The sequence below is a fragment of the Erpetoichthys calabaricus genome, chromosome 7 (assembly GCF_900747795.2).
Source record: "Erpetoichthys calabaricus chromosome 7, fErpCal1.3, whole genome shotgun sequence".
Taxonomy (NCBI): Eukaryota; Metazoa; Chordata; class Cladistia; order Polypteriformes; family Polypteridae; genus Erpetoichthys; species Erpetoichthys calabaricus.
In genome coordinates this window covers 24,028,390-24,044,640 of record NC_041400.2, presented here as the reverse complement: position 1 = coordinate 24,044,640, position 16,251 = coordinate 24,028,390, and the positions used below count along the sequence as shown (strand labels likewise).

Sequence of the window (16,251 nt, the reverse complement as noted above, 5' to 3'; positions counted from 1 at the left end):
AAAGCTTTAACACATTGGTTGTCTGTTATACTATGGTTTCATTAAATAACAAATTAAAAGGACATTACAATGAAGTGCCCTTCTATACTGAAGAAAAGAAAGAAAGTTCATGCTATGGGCTTCATGTGTCATCTGATTTCGAGTACGTGCACCTGCACTCCTGTTCACATTGTCAAAAACAGGTCAACCCATACCATAAAGTGGATTGTCTCTAATTCCAACCAACCCTTTTCCAATCTTGATAGGCCTATTGCACACACAAACAGTGATACGCACGTGAGCATATCAGTTGACTGACCATGAAACCAGACTAGAAAGTTATGACTTGTCTGTTATAGTCTAGTCCAGTGCTTCTCAAACTATTTTCTTTCAAGGTCCTCTAAGCAAAAACAAAGATCCTCGTAGTCTTCTTTCCCACCCAATAAATTAAAGGAGAGCAAAAATAATAAACTGTTTGGGAGAAGCAATCAGCCTTGGGTCCTCTTATCTAAAAACATCTGAGCAGCTCCATAATAAAATCAATTTATTAATGAAAAGTATTTTCACAAAAATAAATAAACTGAAATAACTACTTCCATATAAAAATATGTGTGTGATGGGTTAGCCTGAATATATTTTACAAGATCAATATTTGCTTTACCCCCCTCCTAGTGTAAAACGAATCCTATCTGAATAGGGCTTTAAACACAGCGCTTCACTTTTGCACTTGAGACTAAGCTCGGCTTTTAGCAAACTGAAAAACTAAAGGGCACTTTCCTCCACAAAAAAAGTGAAGGAACCACAGGGAAGAAAAAGGAGGACACATCTAAGGCGGGGGATTAAAGGGTAGCTTGTTCTAGTCTTCTCGGAAGGTCCTCATATCCCTCAAGACTGTATCTTTTACCTCTGAATTTTCACATCAAACAACTTATTCGTGAAACACTGGTCCAGTTTATTAGACAGCTGTTTACGCTGCTAAATCCCCCTTTTTTTTTTTTTTTTTTTTTTTAAACAAAGCTGCACTATAGTCCAGCTTCACTGCCCATTTTCTAATGCACAGAATGAGTTTGTAGTGTCTGGTTTTCCAAGAAAGAAATGACTAGCTGGATTGCAGAGCTTTCTGAACAACGGTTTGTCATTTAAAAACATGATTTTGCTTTATTCACAAGGAAAAATGCAACTACTCAATTTTAACAAATCATAATATGGTAAATACCATATTTGTAGATATTAATTATAAAACGTAAGCTTGGTAACTTGTGTATTAGAAAACTTCAGATACGTAAAAATGTCAAAACAAACGAGCTTCATGGACTCAATCGTCTCCTCACGTTAATCAAATTTTTTATGTTCTAAAAGCTTTCTAACGAGTATATCCAAGCATCAGGCCCACCTACCTACAAGCTTCCGTAAGCCAATGTATTTCGTCAAGCCACGACTTTTTAAGGATTAGTTATTAACTGAAACAACCACCACTCTTATTGTACTTCATCAAATCCAAATTTATTTTTGTTTCGACGCCTTATCGATAGTTTTCGTGCGTATTACTAGCGTTTGTTTTGTTTGTTTTTTTTTATTTTTTCTCACAGGATACTCTGAATGATGACAAAAAGCCCAAAGGATCTCCGGCCCACTGCGGACTCCCTGGCAGTAAAGCTGATGTTTCTCAGATCAAACTGCCGCAAAGAGCGGAAGCCCGACCGCGGCTTGTGACGTCACCCGACCTGACGTCACAGAGGTGCAGGCCTCGACACAAAGCCGCGGCGAGCAGGGCCCTCAAATGTGAAGCGCTGCCTTCTGCAAGTACGACAGAAGAGCGGGCACAGCCTGGAGGTTTAACCGCTACCCACAAAAGCGCACACACTTAACGGGTCACCAGTAAAACACATTGCAATATTTATTATAAGAAACCCAGGTCAATATGAGCTTATTGTGGCCGTCTCATCCGGATGTTTTCTTAATATAAAGGAAGACTGCGACTGTGCATAATTTACACAAATAATAATAATAAGTAAAATTCCAATCAGTATTTCATTAAAGTATTATTGGTCTATAAATCAAACTAACACAATATGTATTACGATCAGAAAAAAAACTTTGGGTACAGTTAAACTTTAAAGGATATGTGTTATATTTATATATATATATATAGCTACGGTGAAAAAAAAATCCACCCGCCCCCACAACTTACTTGTCCAACATGTCATGGATACTACTACTTAAAGCAGCCATGGTGCACGGTTGTTGTTTTCCTTCTTTCTCTCGGGCAAAACAGTGACTATTCAGGATGCGCTGGAGGTTGGATTTTACCATCCGGCCTCGGTGCGGTGACAGCCAAGCGGGTTGACTCGGCAGAGCGACGATCGGCTTGGGAATGCAGCAGCAGTAACAACAGTTCAGAACGATACGTGGGTCTCAAAACACTGAGCTGTCGGAGGAGAAAAACAAGCAATTTAACCGCTTCAGAGCCTTACTGCCGCTAGGGGCGCAGGTGAGCATCAGGTAATGGAAAATTACTGTGCGTGAGAGGCCGCTTGATGACAGTTGAATATTTAAAGCGTATGCACTGTATATATAGAGATCCAATTAGGGATATTATAAAACCTTACAACCGTACGCGGCTGATCATTTATATACGTGAAGAAGAAAAAATAGAGCACAAGCACCGCCTTATTTCTTAATCCTAGGAACCTCTGGGAATAATATTCAGCGGCACCGAAACTGCATGATATGCATTCTCTTTTGACTGCAAGGTGCGAAATACGCCACCCCCCTAATTAAACCTGCGGACTCCTGAAAGCCTCCATAAGAAAATGTTTAAGGTTTTGCTGTTATAAATAACTCAGTGCCCACACCCTTAAAAATAAAGGCTCCGAAGTGGCTCTTTATTGCGATTCTTCAAGGGAACCATCCACATAAAGGATATAGAAAGGACCTTTATATATTTACTGTATATCTGTAACAGGTTCTGTAGTAAATAGCCATGAACAAATGATAACAGGTTTGTGACATATCAGTGTGTTCCTGATTTTAAAAGGACTCGTGCTGTATACAGTAACACAGGCTAAGTTCAGGTTTTCTTGATCTGTTACCATCTTGCATGCCAGCAGCTATATCACCTGCACTTCAGAACAGGTCAGCCACCTGAAACTAAGCATGTTTGGGTCCAGCCAGTACTTGGGCAGGAGACTGTGTAGGAAAAGCTTGGATTGCTGCTGGGGAAGATGTTGATGAGGCCACCAGGAGGTGCTTACCTGTGGTCTGTGTGAGGATCCCAATGCCACTGTGCTGCAAAAATCTTGTGCTGCCGCTCAGAGGTGACTTCGTAGTTACAAAAGATCCCTGGGCATGTTTCGAAAGAGTGGGGTGTTTCATGATGTCCTGGCTGTAGTCTAGCTCCCTAATTATCCCTTGCACCTAATTATATAACTATCCCTCTCTCTCTCACCCCTTCACCACCTAATACTAATACTGTGTGGTGAGCATATTGGGGCAAGGATGGCTGCTGTTACATCATCCAAGTAGATACTACATATTGGTGGTGGTTAAGTTGGCTCTACACTGTATATGTAAAGAATTTTGAGTAGGTTAGAAAAGTGCTATATAAATTTAATTAACTATAATTAATTGACCTACTGTACATCAAACATTTCTTTTTTGTCAACATATTATTAACTATTTCAATGGCCAAAGAACCAGTTTTATATGTAAAGAGACCTTCTCAGAATGAAATAGTTGTTTATCAAATCTACTAGGAACAACACAACATAATAAAGTACCATTTTTGAACCATTCTTTTTAAGAGTGTACTCCTGAGTTTGTGAGAAATGTGGTTGCTAACCTTCTTATTCAGGGCAGGGTCACGAGGCAGCTGGAGCCTATCCCAGAAAGCATCAGGAACAAGGCAGGAGCAACCATCCAATGGTAGTCTGTGCTTTTAACTGACTGACTAATAATAAATAATTCTTTGCATTTATATAGCGCTTTCTCACTACTCAAAGCACTTAGCAATTGTAGGTTAAGGGCCTTGTTCAAGGGCCCAACAGAGCAGAATCCCTTTTAGCATTTTACAGGATTCAAACTGGCAACCTTCTGATTGGCAGTGCAGATCCCTAGCCTCAGAGCCACCACTCCACCTAGAGTTGCACTGAGGCAAAGTTATGTTAATGAGGGTTCATTATCTGCACTAAAACAAAGATAAGGACACAAAATCATCTGTTTGTAAATTGTAGATTTAATTTTGAAGATTAAGCAAAATGAAATAGTCCCAAACAAAGACATTTGAATTGAATGTTCTGCTTCTGTGCAAGTGTGGTGCTCATAAGTGCTTTTGTTTAAACATAATGTACCCATGAAAAATGCAAATAGTCTATTTAAGATATTCATATCTAAATAATAACAATGTTTAGGTAATTATATAGTCCTCAGTGCCATAGTAATCTTTCAGTGTTCACCCAATGAGACTCTCCAGTTGCCATGGGGTATATTTTGCACACTTACTCCAAGCATTCCCCAATTAGAAGCTCATAATGGAGTAATAGACTGCATGTATAATGCTATTTATGTTGCAACAGTGTTTGATGTGTATTATACACCAAGTATAAAGGGTCTTTTTATCTTTACCATATTGGTCATTTGTGTGTCCTGTGGGAGTGTAGGCTGGGGACAGTGTCTAGCGGTTGACAAAGTGTGGCACATGCTAAGACCCTTATTACGGTGTATAAAATATCTGTCCATCCATACTTTCCACCATTCTCTAACCTGTTTAATACCTTTTGGGATTGCAGGAAGACACTTCCCATACTGACTGCCTTGAGGTAAGACAGGAATCGACCTTACATAGGGAGCCAGAATATTTTACTGGATACTCACACACACACACACACACACACACACACACACACACACACACACACACACACACACACACACACACAGTGACTCACCTTTGGCTCCATTGCAATGTAGGAGCCTTTCACCTGTTGTTCTAGTATGGGCTTCAGCTTACAATTATGCAATGCGATATTAAGTTAAAAACTGCAATAATAGGATATATATTTAAAAAATATTTCAGGATTCATTAAGGTTGATTATGTTTAAACATGAAACATTTACAGCCCAAATCATCAATAGAAATCAAGTTATAATCATCCTCCTCTCTGTCCATTTTCTCATCCTGCTTAATTCCTAACTAGGGGTTACAAGAAGGCAGAGACTATTTCAAGGTATTATAATTGATTATAAAAAATCATAAGTGTTTTATGACAAAGCGGTTACAAAAAAGGATTACTTATAATAAACATTTTACATTTATTAACATAAAACAGTTTTAAATATTCCCAGTAGGAACCTGGGAAGTTTAAATGATTACCTGAAGATTACTCACTGAGCCAATGGTGAGAATTGGACCTTCAGCTTTGTGTGCTTTACAGTGACCACCACTACAGCCACTGGTGCACACAGCTTAATATAACATTAAGATATTCTCAATATTAGCCATCACACACATGAAAGTAAAACATATTATACATTCAGTCTTGATCAGTGTATTCATTTTAATCCATCCATCCATCCATTTTCCAACCCGCTGAATCCGAACACAGGGTCACGGGGGTCTGCTGGAGCCAATCCCAGCCAACACAGGGCACAAGGCAGGAACCAATCCCGGGCAGGGTGCCAACCCACCGCAGGACACACACAAACACACCCACACACCAAGCACACACTAGGGCCAATTTAGAATCGCCAATCCACCTAACCTGCATGTCTTTGGACTGTGGGAGGAAACCGGAGCACCCGGAGGAAACCCACGCAGACACGGGGAGAACATGCAAACTCCACGCAGGGAGGACCCGGGAAGCGAACCCAGGTCCTCAGATCTCTCAACTGCGAGGCAGCAGTGCTACCCACTGCGCCACCGTGCCAAAAGAGATTCTGTATCACAGTGTCTGTAAATTATATTCATCATTAAGATGAATTCTTGGTTATGCCCATTTCTTGATGAGAACTGTTCTGTAATGCCAAACAAAAACTAGTGTTTTTTTTAAAAAGGACAACAAACTTATATTTTAAATCCAATGTTTAACTCAGTATAATTTGTTAATCTAGCTATTGATGACTGCAGTTTACTGTAACATCTGCAACTTTATAAAAAAGTCCAGGAATATGCAGTCACTGAAACTGAACAGATGGATATTTAATAGTACAAAAAAAATAAAGTCACTAGCCTGATGAGAGAGGAAGTCTCTTGTATTTCTCTAACAAAAAGAGGAAACATTTGTTTGCTTTCACTATGAATTACTGCTTAACAGAAAAGTATTGGGAAAATGAATAATAATCAGAGGAAACAAAGCAAAGTACATTCACACCTACTGTACCAAGGGAGCGGTGAATTTGGTGATTTCCCAGTTCTTTGCAAAGTCAGGGGCAGAACAGAAGAGGACGGAGGAAATGGGATGAGGAGGAATTATTACATAATTACCCCAATAGTACATCCGGCTCCCTGGAGGAAATTAGCATCTGGGAACCTGAGCAATAAAGACATTCAAGTTATTTTAAAAATAAGAAATCCCCTGATCCTATCGACAGGTTCCGGGGGGATAAGAGAAACGTCTGATGTAGAACAGAGAGATCATTGCATTACGTGCTCCCAAGACAACCATAAGATTACTGAATGCAAAGTCAATAGCTACTGGACTTTTCCCATGAGTAGGATAAGCCATCTCAGTGCAATGTTTCTAAAATTGTTTTGATTGAATATGTAATATAATTTATAAAGCAATATGACATTCATAAACACACTTAATCCAGTTAAGTTCTGAGGGCCAAAGACTATACGTGCCACTGAAACCAATTCTCCTCACACACATATCTGAATCGGGACAGTTTAGTTTGAGGACACCCGAGTACCTGAAGAATATCGTGCACAAGCACAGGAAGAACATGCGGACTCCACACAAACAGGGGGTTCAAGCCCAGGAAGATGGACCCATAAGGCAGTATTGCTAACAGTGGCACCACCATGTTGCTCTAATTTGTGAAATGCTAACTATCAAAGATATTCTATTAAAGAAGATTATCATTTTTTTATTAATTAAGTATAGGCTACAGTGAAAATTGATAGTTTTTTTTTTATTATTGCAGTCCTCAAATGAAGCCACAACCTCAGCAGTCTGTATTTATAAAGTAAACACAAATGCTATTCCTGTTTAAAATGGAATATCTTTCATCAGGCTCACATTTAAAAGCACACATTTTATACACACGCACATTCAGTATTTATAGGGAATTCTTCCTCTTCAAGGCAACAATCATCTCGATCAGCATTCAATGTTGACACAACAGACTATATAAATGTGGACATGCAGGTCATTACTGAAGACCCAGAGTCTATAGAAAAGGTGAAGCTCAATAGAAAGAGGTTTTAATAACGTGTTACTGGCTTGAATATCTTTGCAAATAATTTATTCAAAATGCACTTTGAGCTTCATCCACTACTGTTATATCAGTTAGCTGCTCTTCCATTCTCTTTGGTTTTTAATTGCATCTGTCAGTTTCAAATGGTCTCCCAGACTTTAAGGTATGTTTTTTGTATTTGTGTGTTGTTAATGCCTTTATAAATATTACCTTAAAATAGACATTTTTTTTATCTTTAACCAGAATGTCTAAAATTTAAGGGATAGGACCAAGATGGAGAAGTTAACCTCCAGAGAGAAGGACTTAAAAGGGTGAAAAAGCTGAAATATCAACAATAACAGAAGATGGAGTGCTAAATCTAGAAATAAACTGTAGAATGCAATCTGGTTAGAATAATTGGTATTAGGTATTAGGAGTCTTTGGTGGGTTGGCACCCTGCCCGGGATTGGTTCCTACCTTGTGCCCTGTGTTGGCTGGGATTGGCTCCAGCAGACCCCCGTGACCCTGTGTTCGGATTCAGCAGGTTGGAAAATGAATGGATGGAGGTATTAGGAGTGTTATATAACCTAAACATTAGTGCAAGAGAGAAGGGTAAAGTGCATAAAACAGTGTTCAGGACAGCATTGTTGTATGGATCAGAAACCTGGGCAGTTAAAAAGATGCATAAAAGGAAAATGGATGTTACAGAAATGAGAATGTTGAGGTGCATGTGTGGATTAACAAAGACTGATAAGATCGGAAACGAGTGAATCAGAGGTACAGTTAAAGGTGCAGAAATGTCTCAGAAAATACAAGAAAGAAGGTTAAAGTGGCATAGGCATATAGGGAGAAGAGAGGAAAACAAAGTGGGGAGGAGAATCATGGATATGACGAAAGGATGACCAAATCGAACGTGGTTGGACTGTGTGAACTGGGACCTCAGGGAGAAGGGGATATCAGGCAAGGAAGTGGGCAACAGATGAGAGTAGAGGAGGCTGCTGCACTGTAGTGACTCCAAATGAAAAGCTTTAGAAGAAGAAGAAAAATGTTTAAGAGATAAAACACATGTTTCTCCTTTCGAGTACAGTATATGAATTGTGTGAATATATTATTGTCATATAGTATCTTGTTATTTTAATATCTAATATTAAACAATAATGTGTATTTATGTATTTATATAAATATACAGTGTATGTGGGTTTTGCAGTGGCACACAGTCTGAGGACAATGGGATTGAGTCCTGGTGGGGCGGTCACAGTCTGTGTTCTCATTGTGGTAAAACATTTCTCTCAGAGTACTTGAGTTTCCAAAAAAATGTTCAGACTCCGTTAATTGGTGAGTCTCATTTAGCTTGGTGTGCTTGTGATTGTGCCCCATGACATACCACCAACCTAACCAGGGTCACCCTAAAGTTGGATTAAGCAGGATCACAGAAAGAAAGATGAATAAGATTGTCGTAACTCAATATATTCTTCCATTTATTATCATTTTATTTGTACATTTAACATAAACTTTTACTGTGGCTATTGTATATATACAGTAATGTGAATTCTATCTGGATAAGTGGATTTAGAAAATGGATGGATGGATGATATATAATGATGTTCTGTATTTATCCATTTTCTAACCCCACTTGTTCCATTCCAGTGTGTGTATAGACCAGTGCTTTAAACCTTAAAACATTTTTTACCTCCAAGTCCGCTGTCTTCTTTGTAAAACTTGTTTTTTTCCAACTGCTTTTTTGGATAGTGTTTTATGGAATTCAAAACTCTTTTTTCATAAATAGTTTTTTTTTATTTCTCCTGCACAGGTTAATCACTTAAGTTTTCATGTAATAATACGACTAAAAGTGGACATGTACCACCAGGTGCCATAGGGTGGGCAGGCATCACTCCACTCAGCTTAGAGCTGCTACTGTCCCATAGGCTCGTCACCTGCAGGGTATTTAATTTTTAACAATTCTTCTTCATTTACTACTAAAGCAAACTGCACAGTATAGTAGCTAATGGGATCTGTCAATGTCAGTTTTATGTAAATATTATTCTTTGCTCCATTTATTGTTATCTTCTGGTGAATTTGAAAGACAGAAAGTGGACATTCAGGAAACATCTGCTACTTAGATTTACCATGTTGATGTTTTGGAACCAGAATTATGTCTCTAAATATTAAATGAATGATTTTCTTTATCAGAAATATTTCAATCTGGAGAGTATATGAATACGTCATTATTTTCCAGTACAATAGCCTGGCTGACTGTACTGCAGATGAGCAGCTTTACTCTCTCACGATAGTTAGGTGCTGTGATTAGCTAAGGCACACCAGTTTAATGACTGCTGCCATTAAAAGCAAGATTATTGAATGTCACACTTTTTTTGCACTGCATATTGTTCATTGTTTTCTGCTGTTGAATGTTGTTTTGTGTTTCTACATACTAATAATATGGGTCGATTATGTGATTTTAATTTTCCTTTTTATCAGTTACTTGCAGATAAAGCATAAATAAGAATTTCAAAGTGTTGATTAAATATGGAAAATAAAGCCTGAGCCTGTGAAGCACACGTCACTAATGTGCTGTGCCTGGAAACACTCTGTGGCACTTTAGTGTAAAATGTGCAGACAACAGCACAGTGAAAATAGCCACGCTAGGAAACTAAAGTGATATACACTACAACAAGTGCAATTCTGAGGACAGACATGTACAGAACACACATTATCCCTTTAGTAAACGAAGTAACTAATATTACATTTGACAAACAAGAGGAGTCCATTCAGTCTGCCAGGCTTGTTTGTTTAGCCAATAGCTACACGGTCCCAATATCTCATCCAGAGATTTCCTAAAGGTTCTCAAGGTATCCGCTTCAACTGTCCATCCATTTATCAAACCTACTTTATCCTGAGTAGGGCCACGAGGAAGCTGGAGCCCATCCCAGCAAGCACGGGGCACAATCCACCTAGCCTGCATGTCCTTGTACTGTAGGAAGAAACTGGAGCTCCTGGAGGAAACCCACGTGGCCACAGAGAGAACATGCAAACTCCATACTGGGAGAACTTGTGATCCTGGTTTCCTTATTATATGGTAGCAGTGCTAACCCTGCAGCCACCATGATGCCCCTGCTTCAACTAGTGTAAGATTTCCAGAGGCAAATTCTCTTTTTGCTGATTAATTATTGTTGATTAATTATGAAGGAGATTCTTGATGGTCAAGTAAAGTATTAACAGTTGCCAGACTGTAATGTTCGCCTCTCACTTCATGTACTGAGGCTACTTACCATATACATGCTGTCTAATATGCCACAAATGGCTGGCCTGCAACACTTTTCAAATAAAGGGCTACTGTAGTGGGAACGTCATAAATTCATGGCAGTTTCTTACACTATAAAAGTGTTTATATATATGCTGATATATGTGCACTTTGGCATTCACATGACATTCCGTTGGTATTTAGAGGCCTAATTCCCTACATCATCACACCACCAACATCCTCAGCTGTTGATAGTGTATATGTCAGGGTGGATTCACAGATTAATACAGTTTACACCAAACTCTGACCTACCATCTACAGTACATGTTGCAACACAAATCGAGTTTCTCCAAAACAAGTGACATTTTTCCAATTTTCATTCATCCAATTTAGGTGATCAAATGTGCACTGTAGTCCCATCTTCCTGTTGCTAACTCACAGAGGTGGAATCCATCATTGTTTTCTGATGCTATAGCTGATCCATTTGAAGATGTGCCACACTGTACGTTCCAAGAGTTCCTTCTTCACAACGCTGTTGTAATCAGCTCTTACATGAGTATTTATGGCCCTTCTGTTAGCTTGACTCAGTCTGGCTGTTGTAAACTCATGTCTCTTATTGACAGTGTGTCTTTGCCAACAGGACTGCCACTCACTGGACGCTTTTGTTTCGCTTCATTCTATGTAAACTCTACAGACTGTAGTGCATGAAAATCTCAGGAGGGCAGCTGTTTCTAAGATGCTGGAATCACCACATCTGGCACCCACAATTATACCATGGCAAATATCACTGAGATCACACATCTGATATTTGGTTGAACAACAATTAAATCTCTTGAGCATGAGTTGCAGCCCATGATTGCCTGTTTGGAGAAACAGACTGTTTCTATTAACAAGCACGTGGACCTAATAAAGTGGCTAATAAGTGTGTGCATTCCATTTGGTGTTCCTGCTAAATCCAGTTCAAAGCTTATTAGATTCACAGCATTGATAATTCTCTAGAGAACAACACCCTCTCACGTGATACACTCTGGCTCACCCACACTTGCTCTCACAGGGCCAGTTTGAAGTCATCAATTAGCTTAATATGCATATTCTTGGGATATGGGAGGAATGACAAAGTAGGTACATTGGGAACATACCTCCACCATGAAACCCAAAAAAAGGAGAGCAAACTTACCTATACAAAAAGGCCAGTCCTGCCTCAAATCTGGTCTGATCCTACTGGATAGGCCTTGCTCCCGGGCAGCCTCGCCTCCTCCTCAAATGGCAGGTATTCCTGCCTGCACAGGCCCAGAATTGGGGCTCTGGGTTTTAAATAATAAGAGTCTAAAAATTCTCACAAAAATGAATTGGAAAACCTCTAATCCAAACAAAGCAAAGCAAGTTCTTCATAATGTAACTTTTGGACTGTGTGCAAGGAGCCATGAAAATAGTTGGGGCAACAGCCAGGCTACAGCTATTTAATGGTAGGCATGTTACCAAAAACAAAAACAACAAAAAAGGCAATTTGGTATGCCAGGCACAAGGATTAGGCATATTGAGCCACAAAGTAACACTACTTAGTGGAAGCTTAATCTCCATTGCCTGATGGTTGTAGAATGTGCCGTCCTCCTTCAGGGACCGTGAATTTTTATTGGGTCCTGACCGTAAGAGCATGCTTGATGCTGAAGGCATCGGCTAGGCTTGTTCCTTGGGCTGCCTCCCAGAACTACAGGTGAGAAGGAAGACAGTGTTAGCGGCAGCGTTCCAGGGTGGTACCACTTACCTTGATAGAGCCAGGAAGGTGATGCCCAGGCGCACATACATGACAACATTCATTCAAAAGAATTTAAAAAGTGTAACAAAGAAAATAAAAATAAGCAAAACTAGACATCAGCCAAAAACTACCTTAAAGCCAATGCAGGAGTCTAAATCCAGAGAATTGAAAAAACAAAGCTACGATATCCAGTACTGTTTTTATGTTGAAGTTGTTAAATACTGAAAAGCTTCAGCTTATGTGCTTAGTCTGTGAGAATTCGATATTAAATATATACTAGGGGGCTTCGCTCGCCAACCCCGTGTTTGGTTTTCCGGATACACACTTTGAAGATTTTTTTTTCTTTGAATTGTTGCTATTTTATTAGAACTTCTGTAAAAACAATATTTGTAATCTTGTGAGTCCCAATATGCTGAATCTTTTTAATGAGGTCAGGATAAGTTTCTCTGTTTGGAATTTCAGCACAGACAAAATGATCTACATCATCAGCAGTTAATATATTTTTTTTTACAAAGTAACAAAGTAAGTACAGTTCTGCATTGGACTCCTGTCTGTAAAGTTGTGCTATTTTCCTCTCACAGTTCCAAAAGTACATGGGCTTACCAAGGTGATACCCCAGCTTTTGTCTAGGTTTTTGTACAAGGGCTAGACAGAACGTTTTTGACTCCTGGGGTAAATGTAGCTTTTTAAATAAGCAGACAGATACATATATATACACTAACAAAGTAACCAATAAATGCATGTGCGGTAAACTCCGTTTTTGAAATTCTCAAGATTCTTTATTTGTCACATGCATAGTTATAAAGGACAACACGCAGTGAAATGCATCCTGATCCGCTTATCAAAAACTGTGCAAAGTTAGAAGAATATCAGTTAGATTAACAAGAAGTCATAGATTGAAAGATAACAGTATAGTAGAACATAATAAATAAGTAAAATTATGTGAATAAAGTAGAATTAAGTGTTAAGGTGCAATAGTGTAGTAATTATTGTGCAAAACCAAAGTTAGACTGGTGCATAGTTAAATGTTTGTTTGCGCTACTGCGAACTTTACTTTCTTTTTTTATATTTTCTAATTTTCCTACTTTCATATCCTTTAACTTTCTCCACATGTGTATAGCGCCGTTTTTTTTGTTTTTTGTTTTTTTTAGCCTTTCTAATTTCACTGGTTTCATAGTCTCTAACCTGCTCTGCATGTGTTTAGCGTCAACGTTTGTAAACGTCTTTATGAAGTTCTACTTTCTTTTATTCATTGTCTTTTAATTCTGAGCCGGATTGGACGTGCATTTTTTTCAATTCCACTTGTTCTGGGCTGATTATTACTTTCATTATTTTCTGAATTTGCACCTCGATTATTCTTTTTTGCTCTTTTTTTCTGTCCAACGCATGTGAGTCTCTTTTCTCCGCACCCGATTGGATGTGCTTTTTTTTCCATTCCACTTGTTCTGGGCTGATCATCACGTTCCTTATTTTCTAAATTTGCACCTAGATTATTGTTTTTCTTTTTAGCATTTTTTTCTCTCCATCGCTTTTGGGTCTCTGTTCTCCACGCTTTTCTTTCTTCTTTGTTTAATCGTCGACGTTTCATTTCTACCCTATTCATTTCATTTCTACTGTATTGCCCTTATACACTTTATATGCACTGAGAGCCCTGGAGCTGTGTGTGCTGCGTGACTGCCTTTACACTACTGATTTGTTTTTTTTGATATTGCTTGTAAGTAGGGTGTGTCTAGCAAGACTCTCGTTCTGTGTTCCCGTGAGACACACTGTGGCAGGTCTCTTTCGTCTCACGGGTCTTTAAATTATGTTCTGAGAAGATCACGTATCATAGACTATCAGGACAGGGGACAGGATTTCTTTTTATAATAAAGAGATATATATATATATTAGTGGGCGGCACGGTGGCGCAGTGGGTAGCGCTGCTGCCTCGCAGTTGGGAGATCTGGGGACCTGGGTTCGATTCCCGGGTCCTCCCTGCGTGGAGTTTGCATGTTCTCCCCGTGTCTGCGTGGGTTTCCTCCGGGCGCTCCGGTTTCCTCCCACAGTCCAAAGACATGCAGGTTAGGTGGATTGGTGATTCTAAATTGGCCCTAGTGTGTGCTTGGTGTGTGGGTGTGTTTGTGTGTGTCCTGCGGTGGGTTGGCACCCTGCCCAGGATTGTTTCCTGCCTTGTGCCCTGTGTTGGCTGGGATTGGCTCCAGCAGACCCCCGTGACCCTGTGTTCGGATTCAGCGGGTTGGAAAATGGATGGATGGATGGATATATATATTAAATATATTTTTCCTAGACAAATATCATTCCTTAAAATAGTTTTTTAATGTGGAGAACTATATGGGATGTATTATATTTGCCAAGGAAGCTGCGTTAAAAAGTTTTTTATTTTGACATTGTCCCATTGACTTGTACAACATGAGTTTGCTAGAGATGTTTCCTCGAATGTCATGAGTAGAACTGTCATTCATGTTGCAGTATAAAAATATCGACACCTTGAATGAAGCGATGTCCAACTTTGAGAGTGTTCTCCTGTATCAGTTCTGGTTTAGAAATCTGTGGATCTCACTACTTTGATTTGTTTCCTCCCTTTGGTTTTGGGCGCTGTTTGTTATCCTACAGTTTGTTGCTTACCCTTACTTCTTCTCGCCTTACTCCGCGTACCTTGTGGTGTAATAACTGCTACTTTCTATTTCCTGGTCATTTTCATTGAAAACCTGCACTCTGTTGTTCTAAGTCAGTATAACTACATTGAAACAATAACAATGAAAATCATAAAATTACCAAAATAAAATGCCAAAACAAAACCAAAGACAGAATTAATAGCAAAGTAATCAAAATTTTATATAGACAACAGCACAACTAAATAAACAAGAAATAAACTTGAGCCAAGGCAACAGCCATGGCTGTACCAAAACACAACTAAACAGTGACTCGGTTTGATGTTAGCCTCAGAAGCCTTGAGCTATGAGACACCACGGTGCAATAAATATTTTTTAGATGAATAAAATACTCTGTCTAGCTTGGTTTGAATTACTAAGCACTTGATGTTCTCACAGAAAATGAGTAGGAATAAAAGGTCTTCTGTACATTTCTTGCTTGTCTTCGCTACACATGAGGTTTATGTGTGCGTGCGCCTGCCAAGCTGGACTCGCAAGGAGCAGCCTCAACTCATCGGCCACTACTTTCATCACATCAGCGACTGTTTTCTGGGACAGCTGCTACTGTTCATCGTTGTCCCTTTGTACCTTTAAATTGCCTCCACTGCTTCACGTTTTGTAGTGGGGGAAGGGACTTGAGAGATTAGAGCCCCTTATATATTGTGTTAAGCCCCTGATCTTTTCATCGGTTTTGTGTATACTCTTGTGCCTAAATATCAGCAAATTCAAACTCCGCATTCTTTACAAGATATCTGAAATCCCTAGACCAACACAACCAAACACCCCTGCATTCCACAAAAGAATATTAAAACCCCCAGGGTTCCCCACCCCACTTTTTACAACATCTTATGTATGTCAACAGATTTTAAACCAGGCCCTTCTATATACATATAATAACTCACTGGACATGCTGGGCTAAGAAGTTATGCAAAATTTAAAACACATAGCTAGGAGGAACAAGCTGGCAACAAGAGGGCTTAGATGCTGATACATCAAATCCAAGAAAAGCTCCTGCTTTCTACAGGTCACACACTCACAAGGTATTACACAGTGGGGACTCAACCATGGTGCCGTATCAACAGCTTTATACCTATCACCCCAAATTAAAAATAACTAATTAAACTATTTACAACACATAAAATCAGTACCACATCTTCATTTCAGGGCTGATGTGCTTCCTGTAGTGATTGGATACTAAGTTTAATTGTAAAGAATGAGATTGTCTGGAG

The 16,251-nt window shown here is 39.2% G+C and overlaps 2 protein-coding genes across 3 annotated transcripts in view; one reads left to right on the top strand and one right to left on the bottom strand.

The window, feature by feature from the left end:
- The window catches only part of oaz1b (ornithine decarboxylase antizyme 1b), a 42,975-nt gene extending 40,547 nt beyond the window's left edge, over nucleotides 1–2,428 (bottom strand). Inside the window, 1 exon segment of the mRNA XM_028804978.1 lies at nucleotides 2,171–2,428. Coding sequence (XP_028660811.1) covers nucleotides 2,171–2,292 — 122 coding nt within the window. The 5' untranslated portion in view covers nucleotides 2,293–2,428.
- The window catches only part of mboat4 (membrane bound O-acyltransferase domain containing 4), a 39,041-nt gene continuing 25,161 nt past the window's right edge, over nucleotides 2,372–16,251 (top strand). The window contains exon 1 of one of the 2 annotated variants that reach the window (XM_051930202.1): nucleotides 2,372–2,470. The gene's annotated coding sequence lies outside the window, so the exon portion shown is untranslated. Of the gene's footprint in view, nucleotides 2,482–16,251 lie in introns of both variants that reach the window. The other variant, XM_028804520.2, reaches the window with a different exon arrangement.